The following is a 24,433-nucleotide window of genomic DNA, read 5'->3' on the forward strand; positions in this document are numbered from 1 at the left end:
CAGCAACATGACAAAAACATCAAACTAAAGGGCAGTCAAGTCCTCACTCAAGACCAGAAGGACATGCTAATTAGCTTTCATGCTGGACATGGCAGACCTAGAGGAGTAGAGATATGGCATGGCAACTGGCACATGTCATTTTCTGAGTGCTAAAGGCGCAAGTGGAAGTGCAAAATGGCTTGATATACCCTGTGGGAGTGATGGAGGGCACCAGAGCTGGACAAAACCCAAACAGCCCCGCAGTGGCGGTAGGTCACACAGTCCCAAGAGGGTTTGTATGCCCTGCAGTAGCAGCAGTAGCAGGCACTGTATTGAAATCCTTGAGACCCAAGTATGCTAGAATTTCCTAGACATTTTGGGTGGGATTCAAAGTAGTGCAAGTGCCCCTGTACACTCTAAATCTGTTCATGTGGTTCCCCCAACCCAGCAGAACAGTTTTGGGAGTAAGGGCTTTGTTGTGGAAGGAGAAGGGAGAAAGGTTCCATTGTGTGAGCGGGCCCTATTCTGTGCATGCAACAATTTGGAAGGTAGAAGAAAGCCAAGTCAAGCACTAGTTCTTAATTACAAATTTCTTGTAATATCCAGCTGGAATGAGAAGAGTTTAAGAAGAGGAGCCAAAAGTGATTGGTCTCCTCAGGTGAACCAATGAAGAAACTCTGAAGTCCCATCATATCTGCTGTAGCCTGATGAAATGTGTGGGGTTAAATGGCAGTTAAAGGAGTAATGTGGTGACGCTTCTCTCAGCAGTGTGGATGGAAAGGCCTTCCAGTTCCAGCTTTCTTTTTACTGATGGAAAATGCTAATATTTATTTTGGGGGGAAGCTTTACCCCACCAAGAAATGCATTTGGTGCCCTTATGTGTCCCTTCCGGGATCCCATCCCACTCACCCACCCCCGATACTACCACTGTTCAACAGCCACACAGAATGATTCAAAGCACAGAACTTAAGGATGTGTGTTTTGGCTGCTTAGCAAACTTTCATATCAGTAATGCTGATGGGGGCTTGGCAAGGTGGCATTTCTATCTTGCAGAACTACTCAGTGCAGAGTGGCAGGGGAAATTAAGGAAAAGGGGACTCCAAACCCCATCACAGGTAAAATATCTGCTGGGATAAAATAGCTCACATTTTCAGATACAGGTGCTTGTGTGGAAACAGGCAATTGTCACAAGTTCTTCAAAAGTTGTGCTCTTGTTTGGCATGTTCATTGGGGATCTTATGTTTTCCTGATCAGCACATTTAGTGGGATTGTTCAGTACTATTCTTCCCACCAAATCTGCCCCTCTCCCACTTGAACATAATAGCGCTGGTGTGAATGTATGGTATACTGCAGTCATTTGCAGAGCTGGGGGGGGGGAGTGTGTGTCTATCAATATGGATATCTTGTGTTGACAACCTGGTTTATGCTGACTTAAGCATTCAGATTGACATCTTAAATTAGGTAACAGAAAGAGAGAGAGCCTTTTCATCTCTGTTGTAGCCTTTCCATCTCTTCTCATAGGATAAAGCTTTTGTAAATTAGAGAGGTAATTATTTTGAGAGATTCCACAGAAAAACACAAAGGATTAGATTCTTAATGACTCTCAGTTACAGAAATTGCTATGTACAGGTTTGTGCTGTTGGAACATCTGCAGAATTAGAACTGAATAAAAGCCACTTAGGTATCCCAATGTTTGGAATATTGTGGTTTGTTTTCAAATTAGCCCTGACTGCAACTTTGTTTTGATGATCTCTCCTTCCTTTGTTTTTCTGACTAGATTCAGCTTTTGGAATTTCTTCCAGAGCAAGCAGAGTGACCTTTTTATATTTTCAGATTCCCAAAATAGATAGCCTAAAGAACAACTGCACGTATTTGCTCTAGTTCATTGCAGCAAGGCGGAACCTGCTGAGCACAGATCCATCAAATGGTGTCAATTCAGACTGTACATTCTGTGCACTGACCTTTTTCACAGAGTGTTTATTTTGTTTTTGTTTTTTTTGTGTGTGTTTAGTTGATTGCTTGGATCCTTCCTGCTCCAACCATGGTATCTGTGTAAATGGAGAGTGTCTCTGCAGCCCAGGCTGGGGAGGCTTAAATTGTGAACTTCCACGTGCCCAGTGCCCAGACCAGTGTAGTGGGCATGGCACATACCTCTCTGACACAGGCCTCTGTAACTGTGATCCCAACTGGATGGGACCAGACTGCTCCGTTGGTAAGAAAAACATTTAATTTGTGCAATTTATTTTAGCCTTTTGAAATCTTGATAATCAATGGTCCTTGACTACTTATTCAAGATAGTACAAATCAGTGATTCAGCTCAGTAACTCAACTGTTACAGTGACTGCTACACTTCTAAGGTAAGTTCAGACACCTATATTGAAGCTCTCTTAATGATTCTGATGAGTCTGCTACTTCTCTCACACATGAAGGTATAGTATATGGCACATATTTTTTCATTCTATTTTTTTCATTGATTAGAGTAATACAATGTAATTTTGAAATTTAGTTCTTGCCCCACCATTCTCACTTTATATTTTAAGGTAAAATGTTGATTGTCCCCTCCTCACGTATCCATATGATTCTTGGTAACTAACATAATTCCATCCTACTTACTCTCACTGATAATGATAATGTAGCTGGCATATATTGCTGATAAATAAGGTCAAAATACAAAAGACTTACATTTCCAATTTATTTCATTTTTGGAGGCTGTATTTTGTAGCATGGTCATGAAGAGGCATCCTGGCATCTAGATGTGGCAGTTCAGGGTACATCCAACAAATTGGTGATTTAAAAATGTACTCATTTTCTTAGGTATTAATTGGGGTGAATCTTGGAGCTAGGCTGGTTTACTCAGATGTCTGTAGCATAAATTTCACTTTGAAGTGGTCTTTCTTGTTGGCTTTCTCAGCAGAATTGCAAAGGCTTGAGTAGGTCGTAGCAACCATTTGAGTTCCAAAGGTGTACCCCTTCTGCATATCTTGCTGATGATAGTGCAAATCCCTAAATCCAAGATGCTGCCAGTACCCATGACAATGTTTGGCAATAACCGAATTCCTCTTTTTTCTCCCTCCAGAAGTGTGCTCTGTAGACTGTGGCACCCATGGTGTCTGCATTGGCGGAGCATGTCGCTGTGAAGAGGGCTGGACGGGGGTAGCCTGTGACCAACGTGTCTGCCATCCCCGCTGCACAGAGCATGGAACTTGTAAAGATGGGAAATGTGAATGCCGAGAGGGCTGGAATGGGGAGCACTGCACCATTGGTAGGCAAACGACAGCCACCGAAACAGGCACATATTGCTTTCTTTTCATAACTTGTAGAAACATAGTTACTATTGTGTATGGCAAAGGGCTGTCCCTTTATAGACTCTTATGCTTCCAATTTTTAGTGTTATTGTGGTCTTTGTTTTTTATGCTGACATTTGTATTTATGATTTGGTTGAGATGTGGGTTGTTTTATATTTTATAAATAATTAATTTTATAACTGCAGTTTTATAACTGGAGCAGTCATCAGTTTCTATTGAAAAATATTTAGATTTTAAGTTTTTATAAGCAAACAAACAGCACTAGCTTCATTTCTGAAACCCCAAGCAGGAAAATCTGTTTCAAGTCAGTACTAAGTTAAATTGTATACTGATGTAAACTAGGTTTCCACTAAATGATATACTATTTATTCTATGTGGGTATTACCTACAAGATGGGATTTTCAACTAAATTTTAGTGTGTGTGTGTTTCAACAAATGTCCTTCTTTTTTCACTTCCTGACCTGATGCTTCCTGCTTATTAAATATTCCATTCAAAACACATCACCACAATACCCATCAAGAGCAGGGGTCAAGTTGAGGGGGAACTGGCTTCCCGTTGTTACAGAAATAGCTCCCTAGCATTTTCATGCGTTGTTCTGTGACAGTGGTCATGGTGTTTGCCTATAGACTGACACAGCATGGGAGGGCCGAGCCAATGCTACAGCATGCTGGTATACCCTTTCCAAACAGCATGCTACTCAGCACAGCTTTGGAATCATGCCGAGTGCCATGACTAACACAATTGCATCTCCACTGTGATATGTCAGCCTGGAAAGTAATAACAAACATATATCGCTTCAGATGTTTTTGACCATTTTGAATTTTAAACCTAAGTTACTTAATTTATCCTTTCAAGATGTATGTTGTGCATGGAAAACCCAGATAGCTGCTGAGAATTTACTTATGTTGTGTACAAAAGTAATACAAGACTGAGCACATCATTATTTGTAAACCTGGAAGAAAAACCTCAAGAATGTGTGCCTGTTTTCTTTTTCCCTGAGCCATTTATTTAGATAACGAATTCTTTTCAAAATGTCCAGGAGAATTAAAAACAAGCAGTTATTCAATATTTCTTTTTTTTTAACATTTCTTTGGTGGGTGAATGAAACATTTTTAAAAAGGACAAATTATAATTGAAATTATGATGGCAACTGGAGACTCTAAAAGGACAGCCCTATTACCAGTGACTTGTTTTTGTTTTAAACCAAAGTTATTTGGATGTGTTTGTCAGAATTTTATTTTATTTTTGTTAAGTGTCTTTTTTTAAGTCTCTTTGGGTAACTAAACCTTTTGGGACACACACTTAAATTAGAAAGAGAAATGACCTTTAAAATAAATATATATCCTGCACATATTTAAAGGTGATGCTAGCATACTGCTATAGCATACTTCTAACACAATTTATAAACATTAAATCGATATTCCCAAGCAGATGCAGGCTGGTTTTCTGTTTTTGTTTTGGCCTTATGCATTTCTACAGCAACAGCAGCAGCATCTCTTCTTATGTGGTTCATTTATGGGGTAAATTTCAAGACTAATTTTGGTTTATATGAATGTTGTGTCTAATCAATAGTTGTTCCAAAAAGGTTTACCTTATTCCACTAACTTTGGGTTAACGTCTTTATTCTTAAAAACGTCTTCATGTATTTTTGTAACCTAAGAGTCTTACAGTGCAGTCCTATGCATATCTACTCAGAAGTAAGTCCAAATTAATTCAGTGAGACTTACCCTCAGGTAAGTGTGTATAGGACTGCAATCTTAGTTTGATGTTACTGTGCACCCAACAAGATGAATGTATTTAGATTGCTTGGATATGATTTGTTCTACTTTGCGCCTACTGGTTAATAGTTCCAACTATAAAGGCTAAACTATGAAGAAAACATTTTACCTTGCTTTTCACAAGTGAGAGGAAAAAACAACCACTTTTGAAGTACTGTCAGTGTGCACTGTCACAGTCTTTCCTGCAAATAATTTCCAAAGCATTGTCTACAGATTTGAACTTTGTTTTTCCAGTGTAAAATATTGACGCATAAGCACTCCTCTCAAACTTTGTAGGACTTAGGAGTCGTATAAAAACTGTAGCCTTATTATTGGTGAATAGAAAATATACTGAGAATGATGTTACCTTATTATGCTTTAGGATTGGAGCTTACAGAATCTTAAAACATTTACAAAATTAATTTGAACGTTTATCCTTGGGTTTCTATTTTTTCTATAACAAGTGAATCTCAGCATCTTCATTTTTTCTTTTTACTTCAGTCCTGCCAGGAGCTTCATGTACAGTGGTGCCCCGCAAGACGAATGCCTCGCAAGACAAAAAACTCGCTAGACGAAAGGGTTTTTTGTTTTTTGAGCTGCTTCGCAAGACGATTTTCCCTATGGGCTTGCTTCGCAAGACGGAAACGTCTTGCAAGTTTGTTTCCTTTTTCTTAACACCGTTAATACAGTTGCGACTTGACCTCGAGGAACAACTCATAGAACGCGGTGTGGTAGCCTTTTTTGAGGTTTTTAAAGACTTTGGTGATTTTTGAAGCTTTTTCAAAACTTTCCTGACACCGTGCTTTGCAAGACAAAAAAAATTAATTTCGTCTTGCGAGGCACCACTGTACATAGAAGTAAACTTCCCCATAATTTTTCCAAGCTGATGAAGAAATGTGATTCCACATCCTGCCCCCCACTCCCCAAATCATCCTCTTCCATATTTCCAAAACTTTCCTTGACAGTGGTGGTGCTAACACTGGGCTTCACAGCAAGAAGGACCTTGAGGAATGCTGTCCTATGTTCCCTCAGGGAATGTAGTTTACTTGGGGGGTCCTGGTATCCAGAATGCAGCTGCAGAAGTGTTCTCAATAAAATTAAAGCCCCAGCCCCTACCGTCCCCAGTGTTATTACACCAACTGCAAGATTAATTCGAGTGTAAAGGGTAGGAGATGTAAATGCACATAGTCTGCTGCTTCTGAGGTGGTACTAAGCTCAGTACAAGCAACGGAGAGGGTTTGGGCTTGGCTCATAATGGGCTGAGAATTCTGAAATACAGGATTTTATTTTTGACACAAACTCTCACCCATTCTAGACGTGGATGCTCACTATAGGTAAAAACAGTACTGTAGAACTACTGTAGAACACGCAGTGCAGTAATAATAATATATATGTTGAAAATGATGCGTTTTCATTCTTAAGAGGTTAAGTGACTATATCTAACTGGAAAAGTAGTAATGCAAAAACCTTATGCACCATTTTAAAAATGTGCTCATGCCACTGATCTTCACTTAAACAGCCACAGTAGGTGGTGGCCTTATGTCAATGAAGTAGATCCCAGAGATCTTTCTATATGGCATATTGCAACCACTATCCCATTCCTGCACCTGCTAACTCACAGAGAAAAACAGCTCCCTGCAGTGATAATGAAGGTCTGTGGTGTACTTATGAAGTGATTTACAATCATCGGATAAGGTTATAATGAAACCATAGAACAGAAATTACAACTGAGCAACAACAAAAAGAAATATGCCAACGCAAAGTGAATTCTTGAACATATTACATGCTAAAATTTTACCATGAGAGTTTGGGGTTTGTTTGTTTTTGTTCTGTGATTTGTTTGATGATTTCCATGTGAAAACCAGAGGTTGCTTTTTTGCTTAGATCATCCACTGCCCAGTTGTTATATATACAGAGCCCCATTAAATGTATTGTTGCTTTGTTAACCTCCACTGGGCCTAGATTTCAATCATAAATATGCTGCCACATTGGACATCTCATGTGAATGGCATTTATTTTCACATGGCAAGAATGATTGTGCAGGAGTGCAGGTAAACATATCCCATAGATCTTACAGAGGAGCAAATTTGTCTCACAGTGGTACTTCAGTGTTGAAGCTGATCATCACATCTGATGATGGTATTGAATTTTTTCAAGGAGGCCGGTGACATTGTGCCCCAGAAGTGATGAGGGCATCCCTCAGCAACACATTTCTATGAACAGAGAAAAAGGGCCACCTAAAGGTTCATGACTAAGAATAGCCCTTAAGTCTGGTATCTTGCTGAGGTGTGGGAGCTATTGGCTTGCAAATTATTGCGCCTTAAATTTGGAACTCAGTAAACCCAGATTAATAAGTTTCATGCAATGTGATAGCTATGATGTAAAAATAGTTTTGCTGGATCCAAATAAAAATTTAAACAATGAGAGAACACATAGGTTTGTAAATGTGTTTTGCAAACCTGTGGGATACTGTTGACCCCTAATACCATTTTTGGTGATATTAAGGAAAATGGGTGATTTGCCTACTATAAAATAAACAAAATATTAGGGTGGGGTGGATGTTTTACCTTCTATGTTTCTTTCCCACATGAAATAAACAGTACAGATTCTGAGCTAAACATCTATAGACATGACAAGTAACTAATTACTTTAAATAGCATTTGTTTGAGTCAGTGTGACCCTTAGCACATGTATGTGCATTACGTAAAGAATCATAAAGCTAAAAACATTGATTTTTTTCACTAAAAAAATGAAGGGCTGATTAAACACCCATGGTTGAGGACTCTTGGAATACAGAGTTGTAGAATACTTTACATAGAAGCCTTGTTAATGTTTTTCATGGCTGCTGCGGTGTATTTGATCCCACTTTTCAATGAAGAGTTAACTGAGCTTTACTCACATGTATAATACTTTTTAAAACAGCACACACTCAAATACATGTAATATTTGGTATTCTATTTTATTCAACCGGATATTTCTGTGGCAAAAGCCCATGTAAAAGTGCTTTCATTTTGGACCCTATTCCTCGGAATGACAAAACAATAATATTGTACATTAGATTGTGACTATTGGTATTCACCACTAATCTTACTGTGTAGAGCAGTAGATATTGTTTTGATAAGATCACCTTAAAACATTTGCCCTTTTAGGCATCATACAAACATTCTGCGTTTTCCAGGCCCAGGGAGCAGAAGGGGTGGAGAGTATTAGGGAAGGGGGAAAGAGTTGCAGCCGATCAAGAATATTGCTTGCATTTCATCTACTGTTATAGCTAAGTCAGTAATCAACAAATCTATGCCCAGTAGAACATTGTGTTGCCTTCCAGCACTGCTGGATAGTTTTGTCCCATTAGAATACTCTTTGTGTCAAAGATTTCTTTTTTTTTCTTACTGATTTCCTTAAAGTAATTACAATAATAGCTTTAAAAAAGCAGAAACAATTTCCGCAAGAGATGGGATAAAATTTGAAGATAACAAAGAGGGAAATGTGCTACCTCTGACAAAAGCAAGCAATTCTGAAAAAGTGCTGGGGAGGAGAAGGTGTCATATTCCTGTAGTTATTTCTAGCCCTTTCACTCCAATCTATAAGAAAGTGAGAAAAAGGACATGACTAGATAAAGAATACAAATGCCGCCACCTGCTTAATCAACAAAGTTTCTACAATAGAGATTTAAATGTCTTCATCCAATGTGATCAATACTGCATCTTCTTTTGTGCAAGAGAACATATGACATTTGCCTAAATCTATGTTGAAACAAAATTATAATGAAATAATACCATAATTGCCAAGCAGTCTTCCCAGGCACACCTGAGTTTAGTAAAAGAAACTGTGGCTTTGCCAGCCAGGTAGTCCGAGGTTGCCGGGGCCAAGGTACAGGAAACAACAATAATGGCGTTACAGTGTCTTAGGATCAAAATGACCACAATTTTCTTGTTCGCTAGTGCAGCAAACGTCTGCCTCTCCCCCCGCTCTGGCCTCCATGCGTGGAAAGGCTGTTGATGCTGTGGTGATCCCATTGGTTGGTAACTGCGCACTAATAGGTCTTAGTAGCACATTCCTGTGCAAGTTTACTCAGAAATAATTCATGTTGTGTTGAATAGAACTTACTCTCAAATAAATATGTCTAGGATTACAGCCTAAGTATCAATAATTTAGTGGAATTTTAAAGTGTGCTTCATTTTTTGTAGCTTGTATCTACTTTGGTGACAATTTTGTTCTATCTGCTGGTAGGGTAAAAACATAATTAATTATATTCAGGCTTTATTGAGAATCAACAGTTGCTTGTTGTATGAACTTCTAGGAACAGATAAAACACAATTTCAATAGGAATATCAGTTATCTGTCACTTAACTTCGCGCCTTTAGTCATGACTAGAAAATGCCACACAATGTTGCCATTTTTCGCCTTTCCATTTATTTATGTGCAAAACATACAACCTTATTCCTTCTCTAGGCCACTTTAAAAGGCAATCAGTGTACTTCTCAGCTGTGTTCCTCTCAACTGTGTCATGCAGGACTTCAAAGAGCTGCATCCTGCAGATATTTGTAAATAACTTCCTGACTTAAATAAGAATATTTCTTTCCTGTGTCTACATGGGCTATATTGATTTTTCTATCAATTCTCGAACTTTTATGAAGCCCCAGAAAGAAAAGAAAAATGAAATAGGATTGATCAAGCTGCTGATCTAACTGCTAAAAGGAAAGAGCTGAGTTTGCTGTCCTGAAGTGTATTTACTGCACTAGCCAACTGTTAATGTTCCAACAATGTGTTTTCTATGTTATTTTATACCCTGTAGTGTCAAGCACCAGTTTCCGTGAGTGAAGGTATTACACGGTATTGCTGGAGACAAAATAACAGAGATATTTTAACTGTAGAGATAAACTCTGGTGGTAGTTGGGCGCTCACTATTGGAAGTCAAATAAAAAGTAGGGAGCTTCTTAAAAAGAAGAAAATCTCAGAGCCACACATGAAAATGATTTGCAGAATTGGTCTGTACATTATTATTTTATAATAATGCATCATAGCATCATACTTTTAATTCTTGAATGAAAAATCCAGAATATTCAGCTAACTATTGAGACTGAAATCATGTCTTTCCAGACACCAGCTGCATATTGAAGTTGTATGTATATAGAAATTTGCAAATGATCTGGGTGATATTCTCTTGTAGAGCTCAGATGAAGCACACTCACTGAGGTCAGTGGAACTACTTGTAAGTAAACTTGCAAAGTTCAATCTTTATCTTTTTTAAAAATAAAAGTAAGCAAAAAAATCTTTGTTTAATAATAATAATAATAATAATAATAATTGAATTGTTATTATTTATTTATTTATTTATTTATTTATTTATTCCCCACCCATCTGGCTGGGTTTCCTCACCCACTCTGGGCTGCTTCCAACAAAGGATTAAAAATACATTAAAACATCAGTCATTAAAAACTTCCCTAAACAGGGCTGCCTTCAGATGTCTTCTAAATGTCAGATAGTTGTTTATTTATTTGACATTTGATGGGCTAGACAGTGGCATTATTTCCACAGGCATCATGTATGGTTTTATGGAGACGCCTTAGAGTTGTAAACACAAATTCTCCACCAACTTTATCCTCATCAAGACCTAGCATGAAGGTGAAGGGCTGATCCTGGTATTGGCACTATCTCAGTATAATTCAATCATTTCTGCTACTAGTTGAATATATTTGAAAAAACATTCTCCTATGACTTATCACTCTTTACACCAAAAATGTAACTGAGCCTCTCAGGTTCTTTATGTACATACCTGAGTGTTACTAATGTGGGATAAGAAGCAAAAGACACATTTTACAATTTGATTTACATTGTAGTCTGATATATTAATAGGAATCGTAGGATGAAAATAAATAATGCCCTTGTAAGAGTCTTACTACATGCGACACTGACCATGCCATTTGGCCTTGAGTGCAGATGTGGTATGGAGGGTAGGCAGAACTGCATTGATGCAATTCATTGGGTGAATTCCATCTAATATCGTTTATCATTTAAAGCCAAATCGCACAATGTGTGATCTAGGCTGTCCCCAGCAATTTAGCAATGATTCCAATAATCACTCTGGCTGAAAAATGTATTCTGCAGTTGCAAAAATTCCTGCCAGATTACAGCAACTGTTGCATGTGTAGACTGACTGATTTACAGCATTCTCCCTATAATAGGTTGCTCCAGATGCAGGACATGCAGCTGGTTTTTCATGATGTGAACTACTCAGTGGCAGCTGATGTGCAAGAGACCGTCTGTACTTGTCCTCCCCACCCCACCCCCACAGCAGCTTGGATGAGGTTTTATGTGATCCCAGTGTTTAATTTGTAATGGCAACTGTCATGTCACATGTTTTTCTTTCATCAAGACTATTTTTTCCCCTTTGGGTTTTCAAACAAGCAAACGAGCAAGTTGTTTCTTTTCATTCCTGTTTCAATCCTATCCTCTAAGACTCATAGCATTGTAAATCCTATAAGATTTTCATAGTACTCTGAGAAACTATGTAAATCAAAAGGCACTAGGTTTGCTGTATTGGTAACAGGGAACCATAATTTTGAAAAACTGCCATTCAAGAAAGATGCAGGTTTATTGCTTTTCTCCTAATCCCATTATATCTTTATTCTATATTGATGCATTAGCAGTCCAGTGCAGAGTAGCTCAATCAACTTACAAAGAACAAGGCATGTTATTTATGCACAGCAAAGAAGGACAGCATGTAGGCATTTTCAGGTAGTTATTCTGCATCAAATTACAGGAGTTAATAGAGGTATTTTTTCATATAATTAAACATTGATTCATTTCTTAATACAAAAATTTGAAATATACAAGCACTGGTAACTTTAGAATATGTGTTCAATTTTATGTGAGTTCTAAGTCAAAACCACAAAGAAGATGATTATGTTTTCTTTAGGTATATGTTAAATAACAAAGCTGTTAGTGAATAATATATGTAGCTAGAATTTCAGCTGCGTACATTTTAATTTTCTCCAAAAGGTCCACCAAATATCTTGAACATGGTCCCAATTCACCATACTACTGAAAACGATTACACCATTAGCATGATAGTAATAGGTCCATTCCAAAGTGCTATTAATACTTTTTTTTTAATATGTGAAGGATATTGGAATACAGGCAGCCCCCTGTTTAAGTGTGTTCAATATGTGGACCCGGAAGTGACCGCGAAACCTCATAAAGATGTCACTGAAATGTCACTAAAAGGGTAGAGCAGATGTCTGCAGTCTTTTTCAATGGGCTTCAGTTATACACGACCAACGCGCACTGTGCCTTGGAACATAACCCCTTCGTAAATGGCGGGCTGCCTGTATATATAATTAATTAAAAGTATAGAAATTATAGTCTCATATTTTATCCAGAAAGCTGCATTAAAGTGGGGAGGGAGAGAAAATAAGTATCTTACTAGTTTAGTAATAACATTTTACTTAATTCTCTTTCTTTACAAGCTAGTGATTTATTGATCACAAAAGTGGTTCAGCATCAAAATACTGATCTCAAATGGCTTGGAATCTCCCACAAGGAGAGAAATGATGTTATTTTTGCAAATTCAGTTTGTGCAAATACAAAAGGAGTAACTGCCATTGATGATTGTAATTCTCATAAAACCAAAGAAACGTCAGTACAGATGAGAGAACACTCTTTTGTTTTTACCACTGGGAATGGTGGAAAGTGGAAAGTGGTTCTTTCAGCATGCTGCCATCAACTTTTCAGCACATTGTGAATATAAACTAAGCCGACGTCTTTTGCTTTTCCCTTTAATGAAGCAAGGCAGAATGTGTGTTTTTGCTCTTGCAGACCTATTCCCTCTGTGAGCCAATAAAGAAATTAGCATCATAGCACAAAGCTTTATGGCAGCAGCTTGCTTATCATTAAAGTTTGAAAGCAGGGTTTAATTTTCTTTTTTTAAAAATCTGCATTCCTTTGATTTTAAAGTATCATAGCACTTTTACTGGGGGTTTTTTGCATGCCACGTCAAAGTTTATTTCATGATAATTATTTGTTCCTTTTTAAAATAAAAAATAAAGCACAATATGAGACAGCATTAGGGTTACAGCATTTGATAAGCTGTACTTCCTGCTTATCTATTTTCAAAGTCTTACAGGACTGCTTATCATATGTGGTCAGGCTGCAGTGCAGGACAGGAACTCCCCATCCCCTTGGCTCCAATGAGGGACATGGCCAGGGGTTTTCCCAGGCTGGCACAACCCTGTTTGGTCTTCATCCCAGCCAGCTGGGATTGTAGCCTGCCCTCAAATTGTCAATCGTGGGCAAGCTGTAGTACTGGCTCTGCCCTGGGGGCGGACTGGACCAAGCTCACAGGCTTCACTCCAATCTACTCCTGGGCACTTTCCACCTCTTCATCAGCTCCTCATCTGTTTTCAAAGTCTTACAGTAACAGTTCACAGGTAGCATAACAGTAACAAGTATTGTGTTTTCTGAATGTAATTTCCAAGATGCAGCATTGATTTCTGACTGAACCTCTTGTTTTGCTTTGTTTATATTTGTGTTTTAGAAAGTTAGTAGGTACAGGGAAAACAAACAGAATTTGTCATTGGTTTCTTTGTTCTGATAGGAATTGATAATAAAAGCAAGGAAAAGAAAAGAAGTGTGCAAATGGTTAGACCCATTGATTCCTTAACTGGCATCATAGAAACAAAATTGTATTTTACTATTGTTTCTCTAGAATCGTTATTAATTGATTCCTTATTGGAATACCAATCCCCACATTTCTGATTATGGCCTGCTCCATAGAGAGCATGTTCTGAGAAACTGATGGAAAAAATAAAATAAAAGTGTGAAATACATCAATTACAGTGGGAAAATACAGAGTGGGTTGGCATTGGATCAAGGGCATCTATAGTTTAACTAAAATAGCAGTAGTAACTGTGTTTTTTAAAAAAAGAATTATGAAGCAGTATATACTGAAGCACTTTAAATCTCAGAGAAACAAGGAGCAAAGGCCAGCATGCTGGTGTAAGGTATTTTTGTTCAATCTGGCTGCTGCTGTTGTTATTGTGTGTTTCCTAGATTAATTCTTTACATATTATTACATACATGTTTTTAATGCAATAAATGCAGAAATGTGAAGGGAAGGGGGATCCAGATCTTTTTTCTGCAGATACTTGCTGTTGCATTTCCCCACCATTTCTTTCCTGTTCTGTTCTGTGTACTATACTGTTCTTAGTGAAAGTAGCCTCTGATCTATGGGTCTAACCGTATATAATGTATAGGAGCTGCGTGTAATATTATTAGGGATGGTAGGTGTGCTTTATTGTGCAAAGGACATCAGCAACATACCTGGTTGACGACCTGCAGGAGTTAGGTGCCTGTGCACACAAGGTGCTCCACACAACCAGAAACAGCCTCATTTTCTTTTATGTGGGAGAACTGGGAAGGGGAGCAGAATGATTTGTGATCGCATTCCATATGAGCATTAGATATCCCTTGTGCATATTGGGTTGGAATGGGGCAGTTAGAGAAAACACAGCTTTCAGATAACTGATTAAGAGCAAACTGTTTGATAAATTATAAGGAGAAAAATACTTTAAATGTGTTAAGTATATATCATTCCTGGATTTGTACACTGACCAGAAAGAGACTCTTGGGTCATTACACAGTTGCATAAAATCCTGATTAAGAAGGATTTTCACAACAGACCATAACCGCTTTAAGAAAGCTGTTAAGAAAATCTGCTAATTAAGCATCCAGTTAAAAGTGCATCCAAATATGTGTTTACATGCTATATAAATTCTTTTCCACTGATGAATGTACTTTATATTTCCCATTTTCCATTGCAATGCCTCATGGTAAAATTCAGGGTGAAATTCTACCACAGGGTCTAGAACAGGGTTGGCTAACCTGTGCCCCTCTAGATGTTGTTTGTTTGTTAAACCATGCATCAACGTTTAGATTATGATACATATCTAAAAAACACAAGGAATACTAAAAGCAGCAAATAATTCAGCAGGAAACAACCAGGAGTCAGCTCAGTAATCTCCAAAGACTTGGAGGAATAAATATGTCTTCATGTGACATCTGAAGACCAATTGTATGAGGGACAATTGTATCACCACCAGGAAAAAGTCCCTACAACTGGGACACCATATAAAAGAAAAGTCTGCTCTGAGTCCCCACTGAATGAAATTTTATAGACAAGACCACCAGCAGAAACTCCCCTAAAAATATTAAGGCACAGGCTGACAGATCATGGGAGAGACACAACTTGGTCTTATACACTGGAGTCAGCACCTTGAACTGGGCCTGGAGTAGATGGGCACACAAGTGCAGTGCTCTGATGCAATTCAGTCTCAGGGCAATACTCTTCAGTCTACCAGCAAAGTCCTTCTTCAGGGTTCATCTGTGGCACTAAAACCATTAATGTAACCTTACCTAATCATAAATTAAGGTAATCTCATCCCTCATATACCCAATTGGTCTCTGTGTTCTGCAGGGGAGAGCATCCTGCAAATACCATCTTATCAGGAGCTTCATTCCTCACAGTTTCAAAATGGGGCTTTTAGTGTGGTGACACCTAGCCTTTGTGACTTGCTATATACAGTGGTACGTCGGGTTAAGAACTTAATTCATTCTGGAGGTCCGTTCTTATCGTGAAACTGTTCTTAACCTGAGGCACCACTTTAGCTAATGGGGCCTCCCGCTGCTGCTGCTGCGCCGCCTCTGCATGATTTATGTTCTCACCCTGAAGCAAAGTTCTTAACCCGAGGTACTATTTCTGGGTTAGCGGAGTCTGTAACCTGAAGCGTCTGTAACCTGAAGCGTCTGTAACCCAAGGTACCACTGTATCAGGGTGGCGCTGTGGTCTAAACCACTGAGCCTCTTGGGCTTGCCAATCAGAAGGTCGGTGGTTCGAATCCCCGCAATGGGGTGAGCTGTTGCTCGTTCCCAGCTCCTGCCAACCTAGCAGTCCAAAGCACATCAAAGTGCAAGTAGATAAATAGGTACCTCTCTGGCGGGAAGGTAAATGGTGTTTCCGTGTGCTGCTCTGGTTCACCAGAAGCGGCTTAGTCATGCTGGCCACATGACCCGGAAAAACTGTCTGCGGACAAACATCGGCTCCCTTGGCCCGTAAAGCAAGATGCGCACCGCAATCCCAGAGTCGTCCACGACAGTCAGGGTTACCTTTACCTTTACCTTTATATATCAGGCGGGCATCATTTCTATTGTCTTTTTGGCCTCTGCTGAACATTTTCATCTTTCAACAAGCCGCCTAAGTGGATATTTTTATCCCAGCCAGTATCTATACTTGGTTTGTAATTGTTTTAACTGTTACGCTTTTTGGCAACTGTTATATAATATTGCTTTGATCCACTTCATAGGAAGAGATTAATAAATGAAATTAATAATAATAATCTTAGCTTATACTACTTGCTGGTCTTCCTGCATTCCATTACATCTGAAGCACCTTTCATTTTGGTGGTTAGTTTGGCATTATTCCAAACATACTTCCCAACTCTTTTATTCCTGTTCAAGTAACAAGTTGTTGTTCACTATGGATCCAAGAAAGCAAAATGTATTAATTATTTTAAAGGGAGTATTTTTAGGTTGATCTGAGATGGTTGCATGACAATTTATCCCATGGCTGTGCTTGTCTTAAGGAAACTAAGAAGATGAATAAAGGAGGCAACAGGTTTTCTACTTTGCTTTGTTTATGAGCTATGAGCACAGCAACAACAATTTCCTAATAGAGATATGCCACACTTTGGACAAGCAATAGTACATTACTGATCATCTAATGTGGTGTGGGAAAAAATGAGTTTTTACAAATAGAAGTAGTCCAAGTCAGTGTGCAAATGTACAATGAAGGAGCCCAAATGTAGTAGTCAGTAGAATGTACATGCTACACATAGTCCCTGCATATAGTATAGATTGAAGAAAGGGATTAGGAGGGCTTTACAAAAGCTGTTCACACTAAGGATGAGCTTCACAATAAACATTTTACCTGTGACCTTCTGGTATTGGAACCATTTTTCAAGATATCAGCAGTGCAGAAATGTTGGAAATTGTATTTCAAAGTTTTTTCAAAATATGTAGATCCATTATCACTTTTTGTCACAGTTTTGTCACAGCTTTGCCCCCCAGTGTCCTGGAGCATATCCATGTCTCTCTCTGTCATACTTCAGCTGTAGGATTCCTCACCGATGGATGACCTGGAGGCCCCATACCTTAGCATAGCTCAGGAAGAGTCAGGAGTCTTAGTCCAAGGAGCCTGGGGATCATCCTGGGTGTAGTTCCAGCAGCTCCAGCTTGAAAGTCTCAGTACCAGGCTGAAGGAACTGTTGGAACAATATCTTTCTACTAGCTCTGTATGGCAGTCGCAACTAATTTACCTGAACTGCTGCCTCTTGACCATGCCCCTGCCTGAACTGATAGATATCTGCCATAACCCCTGGACTGGTTTTGAGATCTTACAGCAGAGCCTTTCCATCTGGGACTTTGCCTGAAATGGAGCGCTTTCCCATATACAAACAATTCCTTCTTTGGGAATTGTGTGACTAGGATAGCTGTTGTATTTGTCTATCAGGACCCATGTATCTCAGTACATTTTTTCTGGTACTGTGTGTATAATGGGTTGGGGGAGAAATTTTGAAATGTCATTGTTAAGTAGCTTGGATCTGGGAAAAGGTAATACCTTGCCTTAGTTTCTGCAAATACACAAGTGTATTAAGGCATAAAAGAAATGGTTCTGTTTTAAACCAGTCTTTGAACCCAGTTGAGGCCATGCTTTTACTAGTTTCTAAATTCCTTTTTCATAGCCAAAAGGGAGAAGTTTGTCATTCCTGGTTTAGTATTATGTCTGAACCAGCCCTTTAAATTGATGTGAGCTGTTGGATTGAGCTGCTATTAGTGCTGGGATATAATGCACTGCCATATGAAATCAAGAACAAGGATGGTGCCGTGTCCTTAAGACTTTCAGAAGTTATCAAATCATTGGGTTCTCGGTTAAAGATTGCTTACTGTGTGATATGTAGTATTTGCAGTAGTCTACTTCATGTTACAATGGCCTAGAAGTGCAATTCTTCCTAGATGCAGACAGATTTATGGCGCTCTGTATTCATCATACTTCATCTCCTGAGGGAACCAAGTAACTTTTTGACAGGAGCCCATAGTATCTTTGTTTTTCAAAAGGGAACCTGTTTCTTTGTAAACTCATGTTCAGTAGTTGTATAACAATACTCTGTGGTTTAATCTGATCTCAAAAACTAATACTGTTTACTAAATCTCGTATGAATCTGTCAACAATACCTTTAACATGACACAAATGCAACCGGCAGGACTAAATTTCATTGAGTACTGCTTAAATCTGTGTTTGTGATCATTTTCCCCGTCCTTCAAAATAAAACCAAAGACTGCTTTTCAACTTGTTATAGATTCTACAGAGAAGAAATGCAGCTGTAAGAATGCCAAGGTCTGAGTTCATTAGGAATGTGCAAGGTACAATCCATAGGAGTTATTGATTTTTCAACCTTATTGGAAAAAATCAGTCATGCTTTTCTTTTTTTCACAGAAAGAACCATGTGTGTGTGCGTGCGCATGCACGCGCTTTTCTGATAACATTCCACATCAACAAAGCATGAACAAAAACGATACAACAAAGAAAAATCTTTCCTTTCAAAGATTTCAAGGAATTGACAAAAAAAATAATCTGAAAATATTCTACTCCATTCTACTCCAGATTTGCAAATCTTTTCTAATTTCTTTTCCAATATCATTAAAGATATTGCGGTTATTTACTGTTAACCATATCCCCAGGTATTTTACTTTCTTTTTACTCTTCATACTTTTAATTCTTTCCAAGTCTTTCGTGAGTTGAGCATCCGTATTTTTTACTAGCATTTTGACTAGTTGTTTTTGTTTGTTTAGTTTAAAGCCTACTAAGTTACCAAACTCCTTTAATTCCTCCAAAACCACTGGTACACTTTCTAGTGGGTGTTCCAACGTCAAAACAACATCATCCACATAAGCTTTTAACTTACAACGTAGTTGGCCCACTTTTATACCCCTTATTTTGTCATTAATTCAATTAATACAAGTGTGTGTGCATTGTATCAGTGGAAATTGCTTCACAAAAGTGTGGTTGTTGGGAGGAATTGTACTAAATGCCAAGAAATTGTCATGAGGCCTTTAAAAAGAAATTGCAAACTGATGTGGAACTATAAGAACCAAATTTAAGATTGGAAAAATGAGAAATGGAAAGAAACAGAAACTTACATATTTGTCCACCTCTAATACCCACTACAAATAACCATATACTGTAAACTTAAAAACAAAAACAAAAACCACACCAAATCCTATGTACCAATACCCCTCTATTCTCCATATTCCAAGTCTGAAAAGTTTAGTTAGGGTTTAATATGTGAGTTAAATTGGTAACTCATTTTGAGAGCTTAGCATACATTTTACTTAAGCTGTTTAACAAGTTCCACCATTGATAAGCTAGACTTATTATGGAAGTTTAATCAATTTTGAAATGAACATAGAATCCTATACTAGGAAACCATGTTAATTTGGGTCTTGTTGCTTTATGCTCTCAAGTTCACAGTGATTTATTTATACTTTAATACCATTATCCATAGTATATAGTATAGGATGGGGATTTTCTAATTGTTTCTTGTTCTTATATAAAAGAACTTTAATCATCTATATTTGCATTGATATTGCAAAAACAATAAATTTACAAAACTTACTGAGTCAGGTAAGTTCATTCTCTTAATTAATAGCCTTTCCCAATCCTCCTCTAATATTGATTTAGGCAAGCTGAGAACCAAAAGGTCAAGAAAAGGTAACTTCTTATCCAGATATGTGGTCTTGCTAGATCATGCTGCTGGAGACATCCAAGAGCTCTGCCCTCATTTACTTATGCTTTGCCCATTCTGATAAGCTATCTGCTTGACTGTGTATACTGCAGTTGAACAAAGAGAGCTTTTTAAAAAACATTTTCTGTTATATATTGTAAGGAAGAAAACTATGCTGTTTAATGCAGAGAATGATGTTTCCCATGTTGTATCTCTGCAACACATGAAGTCAATATTTGTATTAATGCATTCTGTCCATACATAGGATTAATATGTGGAGCACAGGGTGCGCCTTCTGACTCCACTTCTGACATCTGTGCATTGAGTGTGGACAATTGCAGCTGATGCAGTCCTTTGCAGATGCCCATGCTCAATGCATGGACACTGGGGAGTGGGGATGGCAGAACATATGATCTAAGGGACAGTTTGGGGAGCTGTTGCCTGCCTCTAGCCAGCCTTTCTCAACCTGTGGGTCCCCAGATGTTGTTGAACTACAACTCCCATCACCCCCAGCTAGCAAGGCCAGAGCTCAGGGATGATGGGAGTTGTAGTCCAACAACATTTGGGGACCCACAGGTTGAGAATCGCTGCAAGACCAACACCAGATTTAGGGTGGTGTGGGCGGTTCCCTTGTTCAGGGCACTGAGCTGAGGGAGTGCACAACAGAAAGCAAGAGGGAGGACAGCATGAAAATAAGAAATATGGGGAGGGGGTTTTGTCATCACTTAGGGAACCATCACTTAGGGAAGCCTGCCCCTGTTCATACATTGCCTATTGCATGGAAGGAGCATGTGAGAGGGCCAGGCCTGTACAGACTGTGGGGGGAGCCAGGTATACATACCCCGGGCCTTGCTGGGATAAGCCAGCCAAAGTCTTGCCAGGAACCAGCTGCTTTTTTGATTGAGTTTATAGTAGGGTTGCCATATTTCAAAAAGTAAAAGCCAGGACACCCCAAAAGTTGTTGAGTTTTTTTGTTTTTACAAAAATGCCAAAAACCTGCTATTTTTCAATTTACTTGCCTAAGATCCAAGACAAAATACCGCCTTTCAGAAATCCCCCCCCCCCCGGACGTCAATTCCACAGGCCTGGATAGGGCTATTGTTGCTCTAAATAACTGATAGGCTAAAAAGCTGTCATGAAAATATATCTGTATATTAATTTGGAGACTAAGAAATCTGCACTAGCATAGTTAAAGTAGTGTATTATGTGAAGCTAATGGAAACCTGTTCTAGTATAATGTCCTTCTGTTTCAGAGGCCCATTGATAATATCTTTTGTTAACATATTTCATATATATAGAGTTACAGCAGTGTACCTATCTTTAGGATACTCTGCTTGCATTAAGTTTCCAGTTTACTTTAAAACTCTGGCTCGAGTTTCTGTAAGGAGTGATTGAAGTGCCCATTATTTATCTACATAGATAGTACTCATATTGTTGTGTTGCAACAGAATTCTTTGTGAGAGCATTTGGAGTTTTATAAAAATGTTAGCACTATTCTAGCATGCAGAGTTTGATTCCTGCTCTTCAAGATAATTTGGTAAAGAGCCTTAGTAAGTGTTAGATGAATATAAGCATCTCATGATACTCCAGTCACCACCAGCTCTTATACATATTCAGGAAGTTTTTAGGAGCAAGTAATTTAGATTGAAATGTAAATATATTGCATGAAAATAATGGACACACTTTTAACAACAATTATTACTCCATAGATGATTGTGTAGACATCTAGGTATTGTATAAATGGGCTCTTAAGACAAGCTATATGTATATATCTATCTATCAGTCTATCTAGCTATCTATCTAATGGTTGACAAAGCAGTTTTGTGTTGTCTGCCAAATAAATATTTATGCGTAGATAATTTGAATGTGCTTTTTTGCATTTATAAAGATCCTAAGTAGCCACTACTTTGCACTTAGAGCTTTTTGTCAAAGCTAAATTTATCCTTCATTTACACAGCTTTTTAAAAGGGACACATGCACAAAGCAACCCATGTTGACGTAAATAATTAGATCACATTGTGGACTATGCACTAGCTTTCAGGTATTTATTATATTTTAATGAAAACTGTTTCTCATTTTTTATATGTTTATGAAATATGAAATCTGCCTTTGGAAGGCCACAAATGGAATGAACTTTGCTGTGGTGGTAAAGTGTTTCCTAGCAACACCATGTCCGTTATAGTCTTCCTTCCTTCCTTCTTCAAGCTAAAAGCAAAGTCATGTCCATTAATTCCCAGCTGCAATGAAAACTTTTTCAGAGATTTAGTTGGCTTCCTACTGTTCATGTTTTCATCTTGCTCAGATGTACTGGGGGAGAAAGCCCCTCTGCTACTCTGATCTGTTTATCTCTCTCCAATTTCCCTTCAACAAGAAAACCCAGAGTGTATATATTCACAATTAATGCTCATTTTACATTTAAAACAAATCAGGTGTCCTGCAGCATGATGCCTCCCTTGATATAGTATCATTGTGGCTGTTCAGACAGCATGCATGACATGCTGAAGAGGTAAAATAAAACATCTTCAAGATTTATTTTAGACTGCACAGAGTACTTGCCTCCTTTTGTGCCTGTATAATGCAAGCACTTCTTTTTTTCTGCCTGAGAGCAGGGTGAGTAGTACTTTCTAAGAACACTTTATGAGCAGCAGAAGGAGTTTTATAGGGCTTGTTAGTATGTGGTGATTCTTGGCCATTATAAAGTGCAGTTGCCTTCTCCAGGCTTGTGAAAAACAAGCCCACATCACACAGTTGGCAGTAGCAACGGAGAGCTCAAGGACTAGCTGTGAAAGGAAAGTGAACAGTTTACCTTCAAAAAAGAAATGGTCCAGATTAGACATAATGGTTCAGCAATAGTACCGGTAGGTACACCATACCTAAAATAAGTTGAAGTATCCAATTCCCTCGCGCCTAAAGCTGTACACATACTTTCTGTTCAAATAGAAAGGATTATACGAAGGCATAGTTAAGGGTGATGTACAGCTTCTCTGAGGAACCTGTCAGCACTAGCTGAGTGTTGCAAATTGTACCTTGAAGTTGTCCCCTTTCTCTTTTGAAGAAGTAAAAATGGGTGTAAAGGTAAAGGGACCCCTGTCCATTAGGTCCAGTCTTGGACGACTCTGGGGTTGTGGCACTCATGTCGCTTTATTCGCTGAGGAAGCCGGCATACGGCTTCTGGGTCATGTGACCAGCATGACTAAGCCACTTCTGGCGAACCAGAGCAGTGCACGGAAGCACTGTTTACCTTTCCGCCGGAGCGGTACCTAATTATCTACTTGCACTTTGACATGCTTTCGAACTGCTAGGTTGGCAGGAGCAGGGACCGAGCAACAGGAGCTCACCCTGTCGCAGGGATTCGAACCGCCAACCTTCTGATTGGCGAGCCCTGGGCTCTGTCCCTTTACCTTTACTAATGTACTACTGGAAGGATTTTTTATTTTTATTTTGTCCCATTCTAAATCCCCTTCTGACCTCTATTCCACAGCCCTGTTTTGCACCCCTATGCAGGCATAGGGCATAGAAAATGCAATTCCCCAGAGGATGTCCTCTAACACCAGTGCTTGTGCTTACTGCCCTTCAAGATAGGGAAACATGCCCTGATTTTTTTTGGTGCGGGGTTGTTGCTTGAACGTTCCTGCTAGGAACGTTCCCAAGGATTTTGATCAAAGAACAATTTTATTTTATTTTACTTCATCACAGTAAACAAGCACATTGTTTAGATGCAAGATGTGATGTTATCTCTGATACTGTGCAGCTGTCATAACCAAGAGGCACCATCCATATTCATATTTATTATTGCTTCTGGCATTAAAACTGATTCTTTTGGACTTTTGGTCACAATCCTGAAAAACTTATGTGTAATCATGCCAATGTCAGTTTGACTATTTTTTGAGGTAGAGATTATAAAATAGCATGATCTGTATAATAATTAAGGGTCTTGGATATTCCCATTATAGATCAGATCATGTCCTTTTGGTTAGCTTACCAGCCTTTGATCTGTATCACATTCATGCATCAAATGCCATCGCATGAATGAGAAAATATATTCCTGAAAGAAGTTGCTCAAGCACACTTGTTCCTGATTCCTATTCTCTATGTCTTTGTTTTATTGATCAAAAAGTACAGGTCCTATTTCCTCTGAGACTTTTTTACCTTCTGGATGCTGACTGCCAAAGCTTTCCTATTATCCATTAATAATTTGCTTTTCTGTGTGGTCAGAATTGTCTGTATGCATTTGTATGTTCAGAACAACGAAACATTTAAACAGAACTACTCACTTTACATATCATAGGGACCTACTGAAATTGTTAGCTTCTATGTAATTCCACATGTCAAAATAGTGTGAGATCATTAACAAATATCCAAACCCATTTAAAAAGTGTTCAGTGAAATGGAAGAGAGAACAAGTAACTATTCACTTCAGTTCAATTTTTAATTCATTTTTATGGTTAAAGAGTCAAAATACTGCTTGTTTGTAGTATGTAAAACTGTGGCTTCAGTAGGATTATGTTTCTTTAGTTGGCACTGAATCATCATCTCATTCCTGAATCTTGTATA

At 38.5% G+C, this 24,433-nt stretch overlaps 1 protein-coding gene across 19 annotated transcripts in view; it reads left to right on the forward strand.

Moving 5' to 3' along the window:
* TENM2 (teneurin transmembrane protein 2) overlaps positions 1 to 24,433 on the forward strand; it is a 750,319-nt gene that overhangs the window by 655,161 nt on the left and 70,725 nt on the right. For 15 of the 19 annotated variants that reach the window (XM_082214667.1, XM_082214666.1, XM_082214669.1 and 12 more), the window contains 2 exons: positions 1,991 to 2,191; positions 3,056 to 3,268. In XM_082214667.1, coding sequence (XP_082070793.1) covers positions 1,991 to 2,191; positions 3,056 to 3,268 — 414 coding nt within the window. The remainder of the gene's footprint in view (positions 1 to 1,990; positions 2,192 to 3,055; positions 3,269 to 24,433) is intronic. The other 4 variants (XM_082214655.1, XM_082214668.1, XM_082214671.1 and 1 more) reach the window with 1 other exon arrangement.

This window comes from Podarcis vaucheri, assembly GCF_965113315.1.
Source record: "Podarcis vaucheri genome assembly, chromosome: 2".
NCBI lineage: Eukaryota > Metazoa > Chordata > Lepidosauria > Squamata > Lacertidae > Podarcis > Podarcis vaucheri.